The sequence below is a fragment of the Panthera tigris genome, chromosome D3 (assembly GCF_018350195.1).
Source record: "Panthera tigris isolate Pti1 chromosome D3, P.tigris_Pti1_mat1.1, whole genome shotgun sequence".
In the NCBI taxonomy this organism is placed as follows: Eukaryota; Metazoa; Chordata; class Mammalia; order Carnivora; family Felidae; genus Panthera; species Panthera tigris.
In genome coordinates, this window is record NC_056671.1 from 26,233,030 (window position 1) to 26,252,896 (window position 19,867).

Below are 19,867 nucleotides of genomic sequence, written 5' to 3' on the forward strand. Positions count from 1 at the left end.
GTTGTGAGTCATGGTGACCTCTCTAGTGAGAAAGTTAAGGTAAAGATATTTTGTGTGTGTGTGTGTGTGTGTGTGTGTGTGCACGCACATGCACCCATTTGGCACGGACGCGGTTTGCCATGCCTGAACCGACGCAGGCAGGTGAGTGCAGGCGCACTTCAGAATGGTCTGTCCGTGAGGGTGACCGGCCGCAGCTGCTGTGTCAGCGTCAGCGTGGCTGGCCCCGCACACCAGGCCCAGCCACCCTTCCTTCCGCCTCTCCCTGGAGTCCCTGCTGCCACTGGCCGGCCTACAAGGGTCCTGTTCCCAGATGGAGGAGGACCATTCCCCAAGCTAGGGCAGACATGTACTGTCCTACTGCTCCGCTAAATTTTCCAAGAAGACATTCACTATGAGCCTCTGTGCCAGCCTGCCAAGGAACCTTCCCATGACTGACAGACACACCACACAGTCCTTTCCTGCTGTGGGGTGTTTTCAAGTAGCCGTGCTTTGCCTCCTGCTCGCTGGGACACCAGAATTCCGAGGGCCCCAGCTCTGAGCTCAGGGGCATCACAACCTGTCACGTATTGAAACGGGGACAGAATTTGGAGCCCGGAACCCACGGTCATCTGCCTCCTCACAGCTTAGCTAACTGCCCGAGTTCAAGGACTCTTCCAGACCGGATCTGTTTCACGAGCAAGTTGCTTGGCTTTCCTAGATGTCATGCCATCTGCAGACCTGAATCTTGCTGGGTTTGCTTTCAGGAACCTCTCTCTCCTTCTACATTCTCAGGGCAGCCATTGAGCCTCAAAAAAAAAACACTCTTAATACAAAATGTCTCTGTTTCTGAGAATCCACGCTCGAGGCAGCAGCCAGATGCTCCCCCTTTAGACCTTCCCCCCCAAATTAAGTCTTAACAGTTACATGGATAGCCACACGCAATGGTCATTTCAAAACACATCCACAGATGCTTTGCTACAAATGAGGGATCTGCTCCTCCTCCCCTGAGCGTGGGCTGTACTTAGTGATTCGTTTCTAATGAACATGGTAACAACGACAGTATGACTTCTGGGAGCAGGTTACACAACGCACGGCAGCTTCCGTCTCACGGGTCACCTCATTTGGGGCAAGCTGACGTTCAAGCAGCCCATGGAGGAGCCCTCGTGGTGAGGGTCTCCTGCCCACGGCCGTGTGAGGGAGCCGTCTTGCTTCAGCCCCGGTCAAGCCTTCAGATGAGTGCAGCCTCTGGAGAAATTGAACCAGAACCAGCAAGCTAAGCTGCTTCCGGATTCCCAGCCTTCCGAAAGCATGTGACCTAATAAACGTATGTGGTCCCGAGCCACCGTTTGGGGGTCATTTGTTACACGGTGGTAGATGATTAAGACAACTTTTATGCCAATATCCCATCCACCAAAGTAGCTTCCGTACTGCTTCGGCACTGCTTTTTAGCCTGATGCTAGACAAAGCTGCAGTTTCTCAGACGCCGGGTACCCCCTTTCCCACCTTGGAGAGCCGGGCTGGAAAACTGAGGAACATACTGTGATCACTCCCTCAGCTTTCTCCGTACGGCTCCCAGAGCCTGACACTGATAGCCAGGTCCCCACTTCCTCTCGTCTGGGCCCTGCCCTGGCCCCTCTTCTTACTCCAGCCACCCAGGTGCCCCCATGCAGGCTACCCTCTTCTGAAAGTGAATGTCCACCCAAATGGCCCCAGGCCCCCAGCCTTCCTGGCCCCACCTGTCCCACTTTTCTGGGAGGCCTGTGATGGAGGTGTGTGGGCACCAGTGAGGCTTTCCCCTGCAGTTTGAGGAAACCCATCAGCTGCAGCTGGAGCATGGGTAGCACGATGGAGGAAGCTGGGAAGGTCCCTGGATGATCATTTCTTGGTCCTAGAATGCGTGCCTTGGAGCTGAGAAGGGGGAGTTGGCAGGAGGCAGCAAGAAGAGGGGGTGAGGGCCAGCCCCCTCACCTTTTTTCTTGTCCAGGAGGTGGGGTCAGTCTGGAGGGTGGCCTCCCACTGCCGACGCCTTGAACGGCTCACCATCACCCTGGCCCAGCCCTCTGGGCTCCCAGCTGCAGCTGCTTTGGCACACGGTCCTCTGGCTCCAACTTGCCCTCAGCCAGTGCCCCCCGGCACCCCCACCCCCAGCACCAGACCGAAGAAGACAGCTTTATAAAGTAATTTGTGCTGAGAACCTTCTTCCACTCTCCACCAAGATGGGACTGTCCAATACGTACCCATTGTGTATGGAAAAGGACCACCCCCCCCCCCCCCCGCCACCGAGTCTCATCCACCCGGGATTAATCCAGAAAAGGTGAAGTCCATACACGTTGTACACCCCTTCCCTTTGCTTCTGTGGTCCCGTTTACTTTCTGCAGTGGAGCCTGGCTCAGGGACCTCAGCAGCAGCCTTGATTGTGACTGTGGCCCCAAGGCTGCTAGAAGAGGAACGCTTAACCCCTCGTCTTCCTGTGTGATACTGCAGAGCTTCCGGTGGCTATGAGGACATCACTTAATGACAGCCCGGAGGGCCCCTACCCTCAAAATTAGCCTCTAGACTCGAGGCTCCCCAGAGTAGGGGCCCTTCTGTTGGAGCGGGCCCCATGCCCCCAGGGAGGTGCTCCCTGGTGGCATCTGCAGGACAGATCCTGTCCTGCCTTGGTTTACAGGTGACACCTGAATGCCCCGGTCATCCTGGATGACAGCTTTATGTGAGCGGGGAACACAGGATGAGCAGGGAGTGAAAGGGTCTGTTTGGGGTCAGTCTGCACCTGCTGCCCAGCATTTACAGCTCGTGAACCTTAAGGATCAAGTTCCCCTGGAGTGATTAATAGGGACAACCAGATTCCTGCTGGGAAAGGACCTCCAGTCCCTAGGGGGGCCCCCTGAGCCTCATCAAACTGGCTCCTTGCTGGAGGGAAGCATCTAGGATCACTGGCTCTCGTCACCTTGACAGTGGTAGCACGGGAGGCCTGGCTGCAGTGACTGGCTCCGGGGTCTCTCGAGTGCCAACCCCATGGCGGTCTTTTCGGCGGCTAACAAGCCCTTCGCACCCCCTCTGACACTGCACACCCCGCAGCAAGGGGGTGTGACGTGCTCTGTGCTGTGCTGTGCGAATGGTGGCCCCCAAAGGTACCGTGTGCTCATCCCTGGCACCTGTGTTACCTCGTACGATAACTGCTCTGCTGGCGTGATTAAGAATCTGGAAATCCAGAGAACGTTCTGGATTATCTCAGTGCTACCACAAGTGTCCTCATCTGACAGGCAGAGGAGGACGATCCACACCGAGAGGGGGAGATGTGGAGGCAGAGACTGGAGCGCCACGGTCACAAGTCAAGGAACGCCGGGCGCCGCTGGATGCCCGGAGAGGTGAGGGACGGCTTGTGCCCTAGAGCCTCCGGAAGGGGGGGCCACTCTGGTGACGCGCTGATTCGGGCACAGTGAAACGGATTGCGGACGTGGGCCCCCAGAAGTGCGTGAGAATGCAGTTCTGTTGTTTTGGTGGCAGCTGGTCACAGCGGCCACGGGAGACTAACGCGCCCCGCCGCCCTGCCAGCATTGCCCCCATGCAAACATCCTGGGGCAAAGGGGAGTGGGTCCATCGGCTCCTGAATGGATGAGAAGCAGGACAACGGGAAGGGCAAGTCCCCTGGGGCCCCTGAGAGGACACTGGGGAGCCGACACTTGTCCACGAGGCCGAGGAGGAAAAAAAGAGACTCTGGATCTTTTTTCAGTGCGTTTGTTGAATCTGGGAAGCTGAAGGGGAAGGTTCCGAGGGCTTCAAGGCTAACGAAAAAAAAAAAGAACATTTCCCCTCTGTTTACTTTAAGTGTCAGAACCTGAAATCAGCTGTCTTTCTCCTGGGAATGAAATGCACGGAGCTTCTGGATCCTGTTAGAGCCAAAAAGCTGGCTGCCTGTGTGCCCTCGGGTCCGAGCAGAGAGCCGGTGGTGTTCTCGGCCCTGCTTTCCCGCTCAGCTGGGCCCCGCACTCCCAGGGGAGGGCCGGGGGACCTGAACGCTAGACCCCACAAGGCCCCGTGGCCAGAGGGAGGAGGAGACAAGCCAGCCCCCACCTCCCACGCGCTGGTGACAAGGCACTGCGTATGTCCTTTGCTCCAACCAGCCCAAAGGGGTTCCTGCCGCAGTGGAGGGACGCGGGCTTTGGTGACAGGGCCGGAGCTCAGATCACACCCCTTTAACTTTACTGCTGTGGAAACGGGGCCAAGTTACTTTATTTCCCGGAACCTCAGTGTCTTCTTGGGAACGGAGAGGAAAGGGTAATTATGTAAAGGGGTGGCATATTGCGGGGACCCTCAGAAAGTGGGGGGTTCGGTGAGTGTCCCAAGAGGGCAAATGGCATCTCCAGGGAGGACCCCGTGCCAGCGATGAAGATGAGACCTGAGGGTATGGGTGGGGTTCCAAATGCTGCCAGACCGTGCGTTTGGTACCTTTCTTCTAATTCCAGCTCCTTGTTCCCGGCAACTGCTGCTCTGAGCCCACATCTTCTGTGTTAAATGCACACAACTGTCTCCGCTTTACCCCAGTGTTGGCCCCCAGTACTCATGGGACGATAACACCTGCAAAGGAATCTCTTAAGAGGGCACGGTGCTCTCTGTGCCCAAGGAAGAAACGGACTCTCCCCTCGGATCCAGGGTGGCTAACGCGTCAGAAGCGGGGGGACAGGGGGACGGGGAGGCGATCAGAAGTCAGGACCAAGGCGGGTGCCTGGGAAGGAGGCAGAAAGTAAATCAGCTTCTGTGTGTGTCGCCTCCTGCCACGTAATGCTCCAATCTGCTTGAGTATTTTCACTGCCATCTGTCAGCAGCTCGAAAATATATGGCCTTATTCTGTCCCGTTCCCTGTGTTTACATCTGGTTTGCAAGATTTAGCTGGGAGGTAAATCGTAGGGGGAGGTTGCGAGCAGCAGCGCCCGATGGTCCTCACAAACAGCATTTTGTGCTCAGCTTTCGCTTCTCATATTTCCATTTAAAAAATGCGAACGGAGCCCTTCCCATCCACCCAGAACTTGACAGTATTATCTTATTCGAACCTCACTTTATGCCTATGAAAGTAGGCATCAGGCCCGTTTTATAGGTGAACCTCACAGAGTGGATCAGGACTTCCTGGTGGCAAAGGACAGCAACCGCAACTCACCCAGCGCCTGAGTGCCAGGGGTTTGGAAGGCTCTGACTGGTTGGGTGTGGATGGTGAGCCCGGTCCTACAGCTGGGGCTGGTCAGATCCTAGAAACCCAAGAGCTGAGAATGGGGGTGTTACATCTTACAAGAGGCTCAACAAGGTACTGCTGGAAGAGAGTCTTAAAAATAGCGGCCATCTGGGGCGCCTGGGTGGCTCAGTTGGTTAAGTGTCTGACTCTTGATTTCCACTCAGGTCATGATCTCGCGGTCCGGGAGTTCAGGTCAGGCTCTGTGCTGACAGCTCAGAGCCTGGAACCTGCTTTGGATTCTGTGTCTCCCTCTCTCTCTGCCCCTTTCCTGCTCACACTCTCTCTCTCAAAAATAAACAAACATTAAAAAAAAACAAACAGCGGCCATCTGGGGCGCCTGGGTGGCTCAGTTGGTTAAGCATCTGACTCTTCGATTTCGGTTCAGGTCATGATCTCACAGTTCATGAGTTCAAATCCTGCATCGGGCTCTGCGGTGACAGGAACCTGATTGGGATTCTCTCTCTGCCCCTGCCCTGCCTGCTCTCTCAAAAAAAAAAAAAAAAAATTTAAATAAAAAATAAAAATAAATAGGGGCCATCTGTTAGAGACCCAGGTTAAGTAGCCTGCCCAGCGTTGCACAGGGGCACAGTCCAGACTGTCACCTAGAGCTGGCTGGTTTCAAAGGCCTTGCCATTCTTGAGTGGGACCCTCGGCCCCAGCTACATGTTAGAATCAGGGCAGGAAGTGAGTTGAAACAAACACTGAGACCTGGGCCCCACCCCTTGAACAAAGAAATGAGTGGCTTTGGGGTGGGGGCAGGGCATCAGTGTTTCTCAAAAGCCGGTGACTGTATCACGCATCACGCAAAGTCAAGGACCGGCAGATTAGGATCCCCCTTCCCCTCCCAGACCATATGCTGTAGGGCATTCGATGTTACAAGTGTGGTCACTGTACCCAGAACCCAGACAAGCCGGGTGACTTTGGGGGATAATGAGCAGGTGCCTGGGAGACCCGGTACGTGACCTAGTGCAGTCTGGCCTTGAAGCCGATGCAGGCTTCTCATCTGAAGCCGGGCGGGCACACGGGCTCCCTCTTCTCACCTTGAGCATCCTTAGCTGTAGCGTGTAAATTACTTTAGCAATTGCCTAGTTGGCAATGCACACTTCAGGAGAGTGAGAGAGGTCTCGGCCCCGGGGCGAGTGGTGCTCCTCCCTCCCGCCTGCTGAGGGAGCCCAGCCAGGACTGACACCAGGCAGCTGGGCTGTTCTTGGGGCTCCAGGCCACCCGCGTCACCCACCCCTCTTTAAAAGGAAAAAAAAAAAAATCAAGATGTAGCTACTGAGGGGCCTGCTTCCTCCCGTGTATCTGCCTCTTCCTTACAAACCCTTCTTCCTCACCTGCCCCCCCTCCCCCCAGCCCCACCACAACAGACTTGACCACTTCACTCTGGTTTTCGGCAAGATCCTTTATTTATCTCCTGTTCCCCAACCATGTGACATGAGTTCAGGTAGCCGGGTACCTGCGTGGGCTGTTGGCTTTGTAAACGTACAGCAGTCAGTATGTATAGAAATCATGCACCTCGGTGATTCCGGAACAAGATACTTAATGAGTAAAAAGACTTCAGGTGTGTTCGAAATGTCTGCCCTGTCCCGCGTTCTGATCGCTGAAAAATGTCTGGATAGAAAGTTTACCCAAATAGAGACAGGTTTTCTTCGCTCGCGTGCCAGTAACGGCCTACTGCGTTTCGGATCACGGTTCCTCCTGACGGCTGTTCCTCGCAGGCGCTGCCGGTTTCCGTTCAGACACGGCCCCGGCCCTGTCCGCGGGACAAACTGCATGTTCCACACGGCCCCACGGCTTTATAAATCGGACACTGCTCGTAACGCACTATTCAAAAAAGGCGTCTCGAGTATGGCCGCAGGCTACTCTTGCACACGTCGGCTAACAGGAGGACGTTTCTAGAATCAGTGCCTCAAACTGGCCATGTCCTTCACAGGCGACCAAGAGGCCAGCACCGTGACTGTGGGTCTTTCGGGTTCGTGGGTCTTCCCGGTGGCCTCTCTCTCTCACACACACTGGCCTGGGTCGCTGTCGCTCGGCATGCACCCGTGCGGTGACAGGGACACGGGGCCGATGCCTCCACCGTCTCGGAGTCCGGCGCTTGAACATTTATGTACAGACGGATAAATGGAAACACTCATAGGCAACAGAACTCCAAAGCAGAACGGACACTTTTTGGTCGGATCTACGATTCCAGTTTTGCCAGAGGAAGGTGGTTCCTGGAATGTCACTTGGACGAGCGAGGTCTCACTGCACACCCCCCGGCTCCTACCAGCCAACCTGGCGGTCTTGACGTTCGTCACCGTGGACTCGAAACAGCTGCACGGGGAATTTTCCAGGCCCGGTTTGGCAGTAGGGCTTCGGTAGGCAGTGAGGTAAGTGGATCGCATGATCCGCAGCTGATCCGTGGGAGCCCCGACTTGGCTGCCGGGGACACTAGCCCCAGCTCTGCGGGGAAGCCGTGTTTACGGAAAAGCCGCCAGTCCCACCAGCCGGACGCTCCCTGCCGTCAGGGGCCTGACAGGGTTCGGAGTGAGGTGAGCGACAGCGACAGGGTCCCGCTGGGGCCCGGCCGCCACGCACCGCCCCTGACCGGGTCCACCCTGCCCGGGAAGCCGGCCAGGCGTGGGGGCTGCACGCTCTCCTGGCCGCCGGCCCGGCGTGGCCGAAGGATCCCCTGTGTGGCCGTGACAGCAACAGAGGCCAAGGTCTCTAGCGCTCTGGTGTGCAGTTTTTTGGTCGAGTTTTGTTTTTGTTTTTCTCTTAAGATGACCACAAGAAGTTTCACGTTATTACATTCAGACACATAACCGTTTGCTTACGTTGTTTCAGAGCACTGGGAAAACCGAGCAGCGATACGGCAAGGACAGGGGCACTGAGCCTCCGGCCCCGGAGCAAAGTAATGCGCTATTAGGCAGGAAGGAGTCGCGGGAGCAAATGACTGGAAGGGAAAAAAAAAAAAACAAAAAAAAACAAATCTAAGGAAATACAAGCCAAAAATTTCCCATTTACAATAATCAAAGGAAAGAGGGACCCAACGTGATCTCAAAATCCCAAGTAAGGACTTTCCATCGAGGCAGGCTTCTGAGCATGGAATCCCAGCACGGGTTGGGGGCTGGACCGGACCCCAGCCTGCCCAGGCTGACCCGCGGCCGCTCTCGCCGACTCCAGCACGGGGACTGTTCTCATCGTCCTGGAGCAAAGATGAAATCCAGAGCCTGCCGTTCGGCCGCTGCCACGTTGGGGTGCCACAAATCCACCATGAAAACCACCCGCGGGCCATCCTCTGCCGAACCTGGGGAGGGGAGGGCGCGAGAGAGGAGAGGTCTGAACCGTCCCGGAGCCAGGAGCCGCGCAGCGCGGGACTGCACACAGTGAGCTTGCGGGCAGGGACCCATCCTGTCCTTTGGCATAGGCGGGAAGATCACCTCCTTTCTCAACAAGGACTCTAGCACGGCTCCATAAGGCTCTGGGCAGAGCGTATAAAGGGAAGCGGGCACAGGGAGGTAGGGGTGAGTACGAGGTAGGTGGAGCACAGAGGACTTTTAGGGCAGCGAGGCTATTCTGTGGGATCCTGTCACGGTGGATACATGTCACCATACATCCGGCAGAACCCACAGGACGTGTGACAGGAAGAGCGAACCCTAACGGAGACTGGAGAGTCTGTTTAATAACAATGTGTTGGGGCGCCTGGGTGGCTCAGTTGGCTGAGCATCCGACTTCGGCTCAGGTCATGATCTCGCGGTCTGTGAGTTCAAACCCCGCATCAGGCTCTGTGCCGACAGCTCAGAGCCTGGAGCCTGCTTTGGATTCTGTGTCTCCCTCTCTCTCTGCCCCTCCCCCACTCATGCTTTGTCTCTCTCTCTCTCTCTGTCAAAAATAAATATCCATTAAAAAAGATAATAACGGTCAATATTGGCTCATCAGTTAGGACACACGTGCCACACTAATGCAAGAGGGTAACAAGAGGGGACACTGTGCGTGGGGATGGTGTGTGCTTTCTGCTCAGTTCTTCTGGAAACCTAAAACTGTGCTAAAAACACGCGCCTCTAACTAAAACCACCCCCACCACCACCGCGGGCACTCACCCTCGTGGAATGCAGTGTGCAGGAAAGAATCATCAAAGAGGAGGCAGCGTCCTTCCGCCCAACACTGGGGCTCTCCCCCCACCACCAGCTCGCAGCCACTGGGAGTTTTGAGACCTTTGGGGCAAAAGGAGAGAAGAGACAATGAAGGCGGGTGGGTTCGGGGATGGCCTGTTCTGGGGTAAGCTCTCCATTCCAAAGCACCGGGCCTTCTGCCTCACCCCTCGGGGCCCTCTTTGGGGGCGTGGGGGGAGGGGGTACTTCGACCGGGCAAATACAGGCTGCGTACCCTGAGCGTCGCTCCCTGGAGGCACGCATTCCTCCACTGGCTTAATGGGTCTGGGGTCATGGGCTTCTCGGTCAAGGCTCTGCGCCGCACTTGTGAGACCCCCGAAGCCCATCTGTGGGACCCCCCGTTAATCGAGGGAGGCCAGGTTCACAGCCCGCCGTGTCCCGGAACTCTGTTTACTACAGCCCTGTCTCCAGGGCTGTTCTGGCAGAGCCGACACAGTGTCCTCCTCTTTGGGTTCCGAGCTTTAAATGCATTTTGGGGCCTGAGGATAGCATGCTCTTAGTCTCAGTTCCTCCGGCCTCCCTCCGAGAAACTGGAGGTCGCCCCTAAGGAAACGGCTGAGCTCCAAGAAGAAAGAGGCCCACACCTTCGTAAGGGGCCATATGCGCCTAACTGCAAGCGGCCGGTGCCCAGCTCGGTGCGTAACCCCAGAAAGGGGGCCTGGCTGAAATGCCACCGTGCGCGCACTTTCACATCCGAGGGTCTCAGGAAACACTTGGCCCCTGTCAGTGCACGGCCGTCTGTCAATGAACGCACCACCACAGCCATCTACGATTCACGAGAGGCGGCTCCGGCCCTACGGCTCTCAAGAAGGATGATTTGGGAGGAAACCGGCAGAGGGGGTGGGATCGTGGTGTTCCGGTCTGTCTTCGGTGACTACCGGGACAGCCGTGGCCCAGAACCAATTGGCACCCCCTCCAATTTAGTCTTCAGGACAAGCATGAGACAGAGTTCTCTCTAACGGAGCATTTTAACTCACTCCTTGAACCAGGAATGCATGGCTGGAAACACAGGTAGAGTAGGAAGTCACACAAAGAGGCTGCACGGGGGAGTGACAAGGACATGGGACCTGAGGCCAGATGACTGGCTCTGACCCCTATGTGCTGTAGGACTTCGGGCAAGTCACTGAACCTCTCTGAGCCAGGGCCTCGTCATCTGTGAAGGGGAACGTCAACACACTTGCCTTCAGGGCCGCGTGACCAAGAACGTAACGCCTAGCTGGGCGCAGGTCCGGGCTAAGTCAGCACTTACAGACATCACCTCACCCATTTTCCAGATGGAGCCACCGAGGTTCAGAGAAGGTCAGTGACCTGCCGGAAGTTGCAACGCAGTCCTTGCGGGACCTGGGATTTCAATCCAGATCCTCCTGGCTCCGAAGAACGGGCTCTTGTAACACTGGACTCTGCGGCATAAATACTAGTCACCCATCAGGAGTTGTGGTATGAAAGGGACCCTTCTTGTAGTTACCGTTTTGACTATGGATGGGACACTTCACTGAGTGACGGACTCCGGAACCACACTCTCCCATCTCCCGCTACTGTTAATGGCTAGGGAGGGGGCGTTAGGGTTGTGATGGGCCCAGATGGAGAGGGCCCTCCAAGCCACGTCTCTCCACGGGTGCCCCTCACTGAGGGGACTGGCCGCTCTCTGCAGAGACAGTCCACCCCAGGCCTTCAGAAAGCAGCCCTCCTTCCTCTGGGCCACCGAATGATTCATCAGCAGTCACCACGGTACAAGAGAAAAATGGCCTGGCTTGCTGGCTTGCCAGCCCCCTGCTCACTTTCTTCGGGTTCTCCCCTTCACTCTGGCCCCGCCTTCCAGCGGCCCACCATTCCTGCCTCCTGCCCACAAACCAGCTCGGTTGGCAGAAACGATCGATACTCCCAAGACAGAGTGTTCAGGTGGCTCTCGGGGACAGAGACAGGCCCCGCGTCCTCCGGCGCAGGGCTTGCTGCTTTGTCCCCAGCCACTCAGTGAGGCAGGTCAAGGGCAGAGAGAGGGCTCTGTCCACCACCGGCCCCCGCTTGAGGATGCTGAACAGGTGGGCAAGGCGAACACCAGCTGGTTCCACCCAGCCGGCCGGCCGAGAGATCCAACAGCGTGCACACGGGAGGCGACGAGAGTCTAACTGCTTATTTACTAGTGTGAATGGGCTGAACACCCTCGTGCGTTTTCACCTGCCCTTTCCTGAGGGTTGGCCACATGCAAGGACAGCAGCCTCCCCGGTAAATCTGCCTAGTTGGCATCAGACGGTGTTTACTGGAGGTCTGCGGTGACGCGGTCGGGACGTCCCAGCCCTGTGCTGTGTGCTGTGACACGCTCGGTGACAGCTCGTCCCAGGGCTCTACGTGGGGTCCAGACGGAGTGACGCCACCTCTGGAGGCGGCTCCACGCCGTCCTTGGCAAATGAAGAGACTGGGCGAAGGCGGGGCAGTGGCTGGGGTTTCAACTGTCGGCGGGGACAGCTCCCCTCACCCGACCCAGACGGAAGGCAGGAAAAGGGGACAAAGGTTGGCGAGTCAGGAGCTCGGTTCAGGGACTCCAGGTGCTTCCTGCACTTTAGCCAGGGAAGCTGGCAGAGGCGTGACTGCCAGGGACGTACCCGTCACTCTGCTTCCGACCCTGTTCTCCGGACTCCCTCTCTGGTCACCGACAAGGTCACGTGAGCCTAACACACCTCTGTTTCCTTCCGGGGTGGATGTGAACGTGGGCATGACAGTGGAAAGAAGGAAATGCTGAGCAAACCCGACCACGGAGCCTGCCCTGGCCGTGGGGGAGCAGCCACAATCCAGCGGGACCTCTTCCAAGGCTGCTGGCTGTCCAAGGGAACATGACACGGCCCAGTTTTGCTGGTGGCGAGAACGAGCTGAGCTGAGGAGGGAACGACAGGTCCTAACGAGGGCCCGCGCGGGCACGGCTTACACATGCGCATCTACTGCGCGGACGCACGAGAGGCATTGTGGCCCCCGGCCCTTGCTACTCAACGCACCTGCCTGGATTCTGTATCAACCCACAAACGCCCCTCCCTACGTGTCACTCCGAAGCTCTTTAAAAACCTACAAAGCCAACCTTCAAACAAGAAGCCAGCACCGCTCCCCACGGCCCACAGCCTCAATTCCGAAGCCCCGCACGGGGGCCCTCCGCAGTTTGCTCCCACCCAAGCGGTCTAACCTCAGCCTGACCGTGGACTCCACAGCAAGCCACGTGCGGAGGGAGTGGGGGAAGGGGGGTGGCTCCTCCACTCCACCCTGGTGGCCCCGTGAGCTCTGACCCCAGCGTGCCCCGGTGCGTTGCACAGTGACTTTACTGAGATGGCTTAGGTGACCGCCTCACCTCCTGGATCAGGGTGCCCTTTACCTGACTGCCCTCCACCTGCCAATACCTCACACGTGCCACTTCTAACCCCCCAGAGAGCCCCCAGGCAGGTATTTTTACCTCCGTTTTCTCCTTGAAAACGGAGGCTCGGAGTTCCAGGGTCCCAGCCAAGATCACTTGGCAGGTGGGGCCCACAGAGCAGAGTCCAAGTGTGCGTGCTTCCGAAACCTGATCATTTCCCACGGTTTCCTGAGGCCCCACGTCTTAGGCAGCCTTTCTTACACTGCCCAACACGTGTTTCGTCACAAAAGGTAGAGCTGCCTCTTCTGCAGCCGCAGAAGAGACTATTTAACCCGGTCAACGATCCTGGGGAGGTAAGTGCCGCCTCCCCATTTTACGGAGGAGGAGACTGAGGCACGGAGGGACTCAGTTACTTGCCCAGAGTCCCACAGCTGCCCATGGAGCCAGGACACCTCCTCTGGCGCGCCTCGGCCCTGCCCTTTGCTCTTGAAATATTCAGAGTCAACTGTTCGAATATAGCTGTTTTTAGAAGCGGCAAAGCCCTCTGTCCAAGTCACCTCTTCCTCGGGATCCCCACACAGGGGCAGGGGAAGCAGAGGGCTCTGGGGGAAGCAGGGCTGGAGGGCCAGGTGTCTGGCTCAGGTGCCCCCGGGAAGCCCCGGGCTTCCTCTGCGGGACACTCATGAACCCCCTGCTCCAGCCTAGGTCGCCCCCCCACCCCCACCCCCCTCGTGTGCTCTCTCTTCCTCCATTCTGGAGCCAAGGCAGCCCGCGCCGCAGACTTCCCGAAGCTGGACCCTGCGCAGGCTCTGGGCGCGCTCCCCCAGTCTGGGATGCTAACTGGTGGCGCCTTCGCCCCGGTAACCGTCCCATTAGAGACTCACCAGGAACAGGGCATCCTGGGGAAGTGACAACAAGGAGTTGTCGTGAAACCCCCCTAAAGGGTGAGTCCTCGCTCCACATGACTAAAGACTCCTCTTAGCAGACCCTCAAGGCAACTCTGCAGGGGACGATCTTTTCCCCTCCTCTTTTCTAAATGAGGAAACTGAGGCCCAGAGAGGTGAAGTGACTTGTCCAAAGTAACACAACTAGCTGCCGGTGGGGCCGGGATGCAAACACGGCCACGCGGACTCTGACCTTGTTCTCGAAACCACCGTCACGCAAGTTACCGATTTCCCCAGAAGCGGAACAAAATCAGTGTTAACACCAAGCGTGACTTCGCCCTCCATTCGGGAGGCGCTAAGGCATCGTTCGCGGCCTCCCGGATGTCATCATGAACCTCAGCGACTGTTACAACAGCCTTTGGCTCTAGAGATACGCTGTCCAATACGGTAGCCGCTAGCCACGCGGGCCGATTTAAATTCAGATTAAGTGACAAATTCTGCTCCTCGCCTGCACTGGCCACATTTCCAGCCCTCAACGGTCACCCGCTGCTAGTGGCTTCTGTACTTGGACAGCGCAGATGGAGACCATTGCCATCACCACTTCCGTCCCCCGGACAGAGCTTTCTCTGTATTACCTGTCGGGTAATACCGATCTCAAGTCCCCTTCTCGGCTCAATCTCTGCTGTGAGACACGTTTACATGCAACTCATCAATCTTTGATGGGACAGTGAAGAAAGCGAAAAGGCACAATTCTGGCTACCGAGCTTCTCACGCCGCCTGGGCCGCCGTGAGTCAGGAGACCCCCGTCCCTGCGACATACCTAAATGGCATCGGATGCGTATGTTGGTGGGTCCGTAATGCTCCGTTATCACAGTCCCGGGGCTCAGCACGGAGATGCACGCGTTCCCAAAAACATTGTTCCCAATACAGGTCCGAAGGCTTCCGAGCAAGCGGTACGTCCGTGGGCACTTCCTGCAGTTCCTGGGAACGCAAACCCCCTGATTGACCAAGTAAAAGGTGACCCACTCCCCGCTGGGGGTGCTGTTCATTTTCCATCCTTGCGGGAGGCTGCAGTTTGAGAAAGCCTTGTAGAGGGTCTCAAACTCGCACAGGATGGTCTGGAAGTTCCGTTCCAGCAGCTCCACGTCGTGCTTCTGCGCGTCCCGGGCGAAGTATGGCGTGGTGGGGAGGTCGGGCAGGAAGAAGACCTCGGGCTTCTGGATGGAGGGCCGGCTGTTGAGGTAGCGGCCCTGCTCACGGATGCCCTTGTGGATGCGGCCCATGCCGGACCACGAGTACCGCTTGGCGTACTCCTGCAGATTGTGGTAGAGCTTCTGGTTGAGGCCCTCGTTGTGGGCGCAGCGCACGCACTCGGGCGACTGGCAGTACACGTACCCGTTCTGCAGCCCGTTGGCGTCCGCACCCTGCATCAGGGAGTTGACGGACACGTAGGGCCGGGGCTGCTCCCGGCCCACGTGGTAACAGTACCACACGAACAGGACCAGCAGGCAGGCCACGGTGACCACGGCGGTGGTGTCGCAGTCCCGCACCGACTGGATGCCCGTGGCGATGCAGTCTCGCAGGCCGTCCAGCGACCAGCTCCAGGCCACCAGCCACTCGAGAGACATCTTGGGGGGCCGGGTTGTCGGTGGGGGTGCGAAGCAAGGTCAGGCAGTCAGTCCTCGGGGGTCCCGGGGGCACCCACACCATGCAGCTTAGTGCGCGGGGGACGGGGCAGCTGGGGCGGGGGGAGGCATGGCGGCCACTGTTCCTCGGAGCCCGCCAAGGGCGGCATCGACAGACGTCTGGGCTCGCCACTCCACTCCCGGCAAAAGTCACTGCACGGAGGCTGGAAGGAGCCGCTTCACGTCACCCTGGCAGGCGGGGTCGGTCACCGTGAAAGGATTTTTTTAGGACGTCCAAACCTGAGATGGGAAAAGGAAAGTAGACCAGCGTCAATTTTTTTGTACCCGGGCAAATCCTCTGAAGCGCACAGTCCCGGAGCATCCTGTAAGGTCCCCGCTGGCAGGGGGCACACTTCTCAATCTTGTGTGTCCCCTCCCACTTTATCACAGCCCCCGGGGCCCAAAGGGCTGGTGGTGCTTAATCTGCATCTAGTACTGTCTGAGAAGTACAGACGCCCGGCCTGTTCTGTGTCATCCTTAGGGGGTGTGATTAGCTCCATTTTACAGATGGGGAAGCTGAGGCCCAGAGAGGTTCACGCAGCCAGGACAGGGACCTCAACCGCTGGCTTCAGCATCAGGTCCATCCATTTTGCTCTGCTCTTTCACAGTAGCTATGTCATAAATGCTTGTTTTCCTTTGGTCTCTGTACCTTTACAGAGCGGCCTGGGTTCCAAAGCATCTTTAAAATGGCAAAAGAGGGGGCGCCCGGCTGGCTCAGTCGGTGGAGCACGCGACTCTTGATGTTGTGGTCAGGCAGTTCAAGCCCCACGTTGGGCGGAGAGATCACTTAAATAAATAAAGAATCCTTAAAAATGGCAAAGGAGCCGTAAATCCCCATTTTACTTTCTCTTTTCATGGCACTTGGGCATTCTTTCTAAATCTCTCTTGCCCTTTGGACACGGACTGGGCATACACCGAGCTGGAAGAGGACGCCATCCCCATGGCAGACACAGGGTGTTTCTACCTGCTTGGGAGGCTCCTCGCTGGTCTCACCCACAGGTTATGAGAGAAGGGATGGGGGAGAAGGAAACAGAAGCCCTCTCGGGTCTCTTTGCCACATATCCCACCAATGGTTAAGGGCCGGTGCCTAGCACCCTGATTATCCTAATAGCCCAAGAGTATGATCAGAGCCCAGCAGTCAGGTTGCCCGTGTCTATCAAACCCCAGCCGTGTCTCCCAGCTGAAACCCTCTGTCCAGGCTGCTTTTTTTCTAATCCAAGAACAGCCAGGTCTGTGAGCTCCTCCAGGCCTAATACATTCCCTCGGCGCCAGGGGCCGGCCGAATAAATTCAGAAAAATCGTTTTGTGCTCTACCTTCTCTCTTCTCTCTCTTGGGAATAGAAGGCAACTAAAACAACTCCTTAAAAACTCTAAAAGCCCTCCCCTTTCTCTGGGGACGACATTTGGCTGGAAAATTCTTGCAAGGCTGGCAGACAGGCCAAGAACCCAAACTGGGGGTGGGCTGGACCCTGGGCGGGTCATTTGCCCTCCTGCTCAGTTTCCTCATCACTAAGACCGGGTCATGCTCATCCCCCTGGAGGGAGGTGAATGATGACAGCTGTAAGCACTTAGGATGTCACGGCAGGCGTTTAATATGTGCTGACGACTGCTTACACATGTGGCACCCCCATGCTGATCAGCAAGCAAGGCAAAGGTGGGGCACTGGGGAAAGGTATCTCAGGACTAGCAACCCTGAAGGCCAATTCTGGACATTCTCACCTCCACACATCTGTTTGGTTTTTTTTTTTTTCGGTCCCAGACTTGCAAAACTAAAAATGAAAAAGAACAAACCTCAGGTGCTCATATAACTGCCTACTTGCACTTTCCCTGCCTAGGTCGAATTAAGGATCACTTGACTATAAGGTTTCCTAAGTCAGAAAACACACATGCTAAGTATTTGGGGCCATTTGTATGTTTCTAGGAAAAATACAAGAGTGGGGAGGCTAGCAGCTCAATTTTCTTTGGCACCCGTTCTCCATTTCTTCCCAGGTCTGGGCCCCATGGCATGAAAACAGACCCCTCCGTGCCCCTGCTTCTGTCCCAGCCATAACTGGCACGTTTCCTCTCAAGGAAAAGGGAAAGAAAATCTGGATGGTTTTCCTCTGTTTTGTTTGCAAGCCTGTCTCCCAAACAGAACCCCGGGGTTCCTGCAATTCAGCAGGAAACTGTCATCTGCGTGATAAACCAGCACTTTTACTAAAAGGATTTCCCCCTTCACTGAGCTAAACCTCTAATTGGAACTTTTAAACTGAGTCTCTCAGGAGAAGAGGCTTTTCTTAAATGAGAAGTGAGATGGTGATAATTTAACAAACACCTGTTACGTGTCAGTTCCCATCAGCCCTTCTAATCACTTAACCCAAGCACAGCGAAGACTTGGAAGACAGGGCGGGTGATGAGGGGATCTCTCCACTGGACATACGGGCTGCTTACCCTCTCCAGCGTCATTCTACACAACATCAGCCATGAGCGCTCCCTGGGCTGAGCTATAAACAAAAGGCAGCAAAAGATCCAGATACCCTGAACCCAGCTTCGGACTCTGTCCTCATAGACAGCACTGAGAGCTGAAGTTAGGACTTGTCTTACCTGCTGCCAGTTACTTTTACCCAAATTATGCTGGCAGGCCCCTGAGCCCAAAGATGGATTAAAAAGCTCACCACTGAAATGTGACACTGAAAAAAAAAAAAAAAAAAACCCAAAAAAACCCAAAAAAAACCAACCTTACATTTGCAGGGTGACTGACAGCGTATTAAGCACTGGTTCAAACGTTTGACACTCAACAGGACGCAGGAACAACCCCCAAGGCTCCAGTGGGAAGGGCACGGATTCCCCCTCCCCAGTTCCCAGCTCAGCGACCACAGTGACTTTCAGTTTCCTCACACATCTGTTTCATGTCTGTCCTCGTTAGGGACGGGGACCTGTACTGCAGTCCTGCACTTTAAGAACTCCAGATCTTAAAGGTCAGTCAGCTCTGGGGAACAGGGTCCAAATTCATTACCAGCTGGTGAGCGAGTCCAATGAAATATAACTTCTGATATGATGAACATCTGGGGGACAGACTCAGCTCTAACCTGGCTAACGCAGTTTACCTTACAACCTAAGTGGCTGCCCTGTGCTAAAGGGCTTCTGGTCACTCCCAGGGTGTGGCCAGGCCACCCCAGAAGCCCCCCAAGGAGGAGAGCAACCCCAAGCAATGTGTGCCATGCAGGTCACTCTCTCTCCACCCAGGACCCACTGAGCTGCCCAGGACCAGCCCTTCCCCATGGGCAACCGGAGACCTCTCCTCCTCACTTTCCCGGCCACCTTTCTCAGCATCCACCCACTCTGGAGTGTGGGGGCAAACGGGGGAGCAGCGGATGGGTTAACACAGATGGTGACCACCAGGAGGTCAGGGGAGGAGGAGGATGGGGCCACGGAAAGGTGACTATTGACTGGAAAAGTGGGCAATCAACTAAAGATTAGGGAAAGGGGCTTATGGTGATAGCTCATGGGACAGGGGAGGAGGGTCACCGCGGGAAATCTGGGAAGTGGGTGACGCTCAGGGCTGGGGGGAGGGGGGAGAGCAGGCTGGGAAAGAGACCGGGGAGGAGGGTCAAGAGGAGGAGGGTTGGGGGGGGGGCGCGGGTAACACCGGGGAAGGCGCCGCTACGGGGCAGGGGCTTCGAGGAGGGTGATGCCTGGCACGCCGCAAACACAGTCAGCCCCGGCGGCGGCGCTAAGCACGTAGCGAACGCGGGGCGGCGGGGCCCCTCGGCCCGGCCGGGATGCGGGGCGCGGGAGGGCGCCGGCGTCCGCTAGCATCCCCAGCCGCCGCGCCGCCGCCGGGCGTGGGGACCGCGGGCCTGCAGCCGCCCGTCCCCCTCCTCCTCCCCCTCTCCCCGGGGGGAGGGCGGTGGGCGCCGCGCCGTCCCCCCCGCCTCCCCGCAGCAACCCGGAGACGCCGCTTACCTGCGCGCGGGCGGCGGTGGCGGACGCTGGGGCCGGGGCGACGCCGTCGCCCGAGGGCGCGGACGCGCAGACGCCCCCTGCCCGCGCCGCGGGGCCACCGCCCGGCCCACGCCGCGGGAGCCCGAGCCGGAGGCGAGCCGGTGCCCCCGCCGGTGCCGACGCCGCGCTGCGCTCCGCGGGGCCGCGCGGACCACAACTCCCACAATGCCGTGCGCGGCCGGGCCGGCGCGGGGAGGGGGCGCGGGCGCGGGTGGGGCGGGGCCGACGCGGGGGCGGGGCGGGGCGGAGCCCGGACCCCCGGGCGCGGGGAGCGCTGGCCGCGCGCGGGGCTGCTCGCGCGGCTTTGCGGGGGCCGGGCGCGCAGGACGCACTGGCCCGCGGGGCCGGGGGGTGGTGCGCGCGGCCGGGCGGGCGTTCATTCATTCACTGTGCGTTTCTCCCTCTGGGCCCCAATCTGTTCCCCCTCCCCCGGGCTCCGTCCCTGCCCCGGCTTCCCCTCCTACACTTCCTCCTTCCAGTCTCTTTCACTTTCCCTCCCTCTTCTTTCCTCCCTCACTTCCTCTCGCCCGACACCCTTCTTTCCTTTATTTGTTGATTCGCCGCGCACTTAGAAGGCCGCTCAGGCACTTGGAAAGAAACCGTAAATCACACAG

General features: G+C 57.5%; 1 protein-coding gene across 1 annotated transcript; it reads right to left on the reverse strand.

Moving 5' to 3' along the window:
* Positions 1 to 6,601: 6,601 nt before the first annotated feature.
* ASPHD2 (aspartate beta-hydroxylase domain containing 2) lies at positions 6,602 to 19,265 on the reverse strand. Its single transcript, XM_042962735.1, is given in 5 exon segments — positions 6,602 to 8,501; positions 9,295 to 9,408; positions 14,405 to 15,221; positions 15,223 to 15,509; positions 19,215 to 19,265. Coding segments are annotated over 4 exon segments (1,113 nt in total). The 5' UTR covers positions 15,295 to 15,509; positions 19,215 to 19,265; the 3' UTR covers positions 6,602 to 8,391.
* Positions 19,266 to 19,867: the final 602 nt, after the last annotated feature.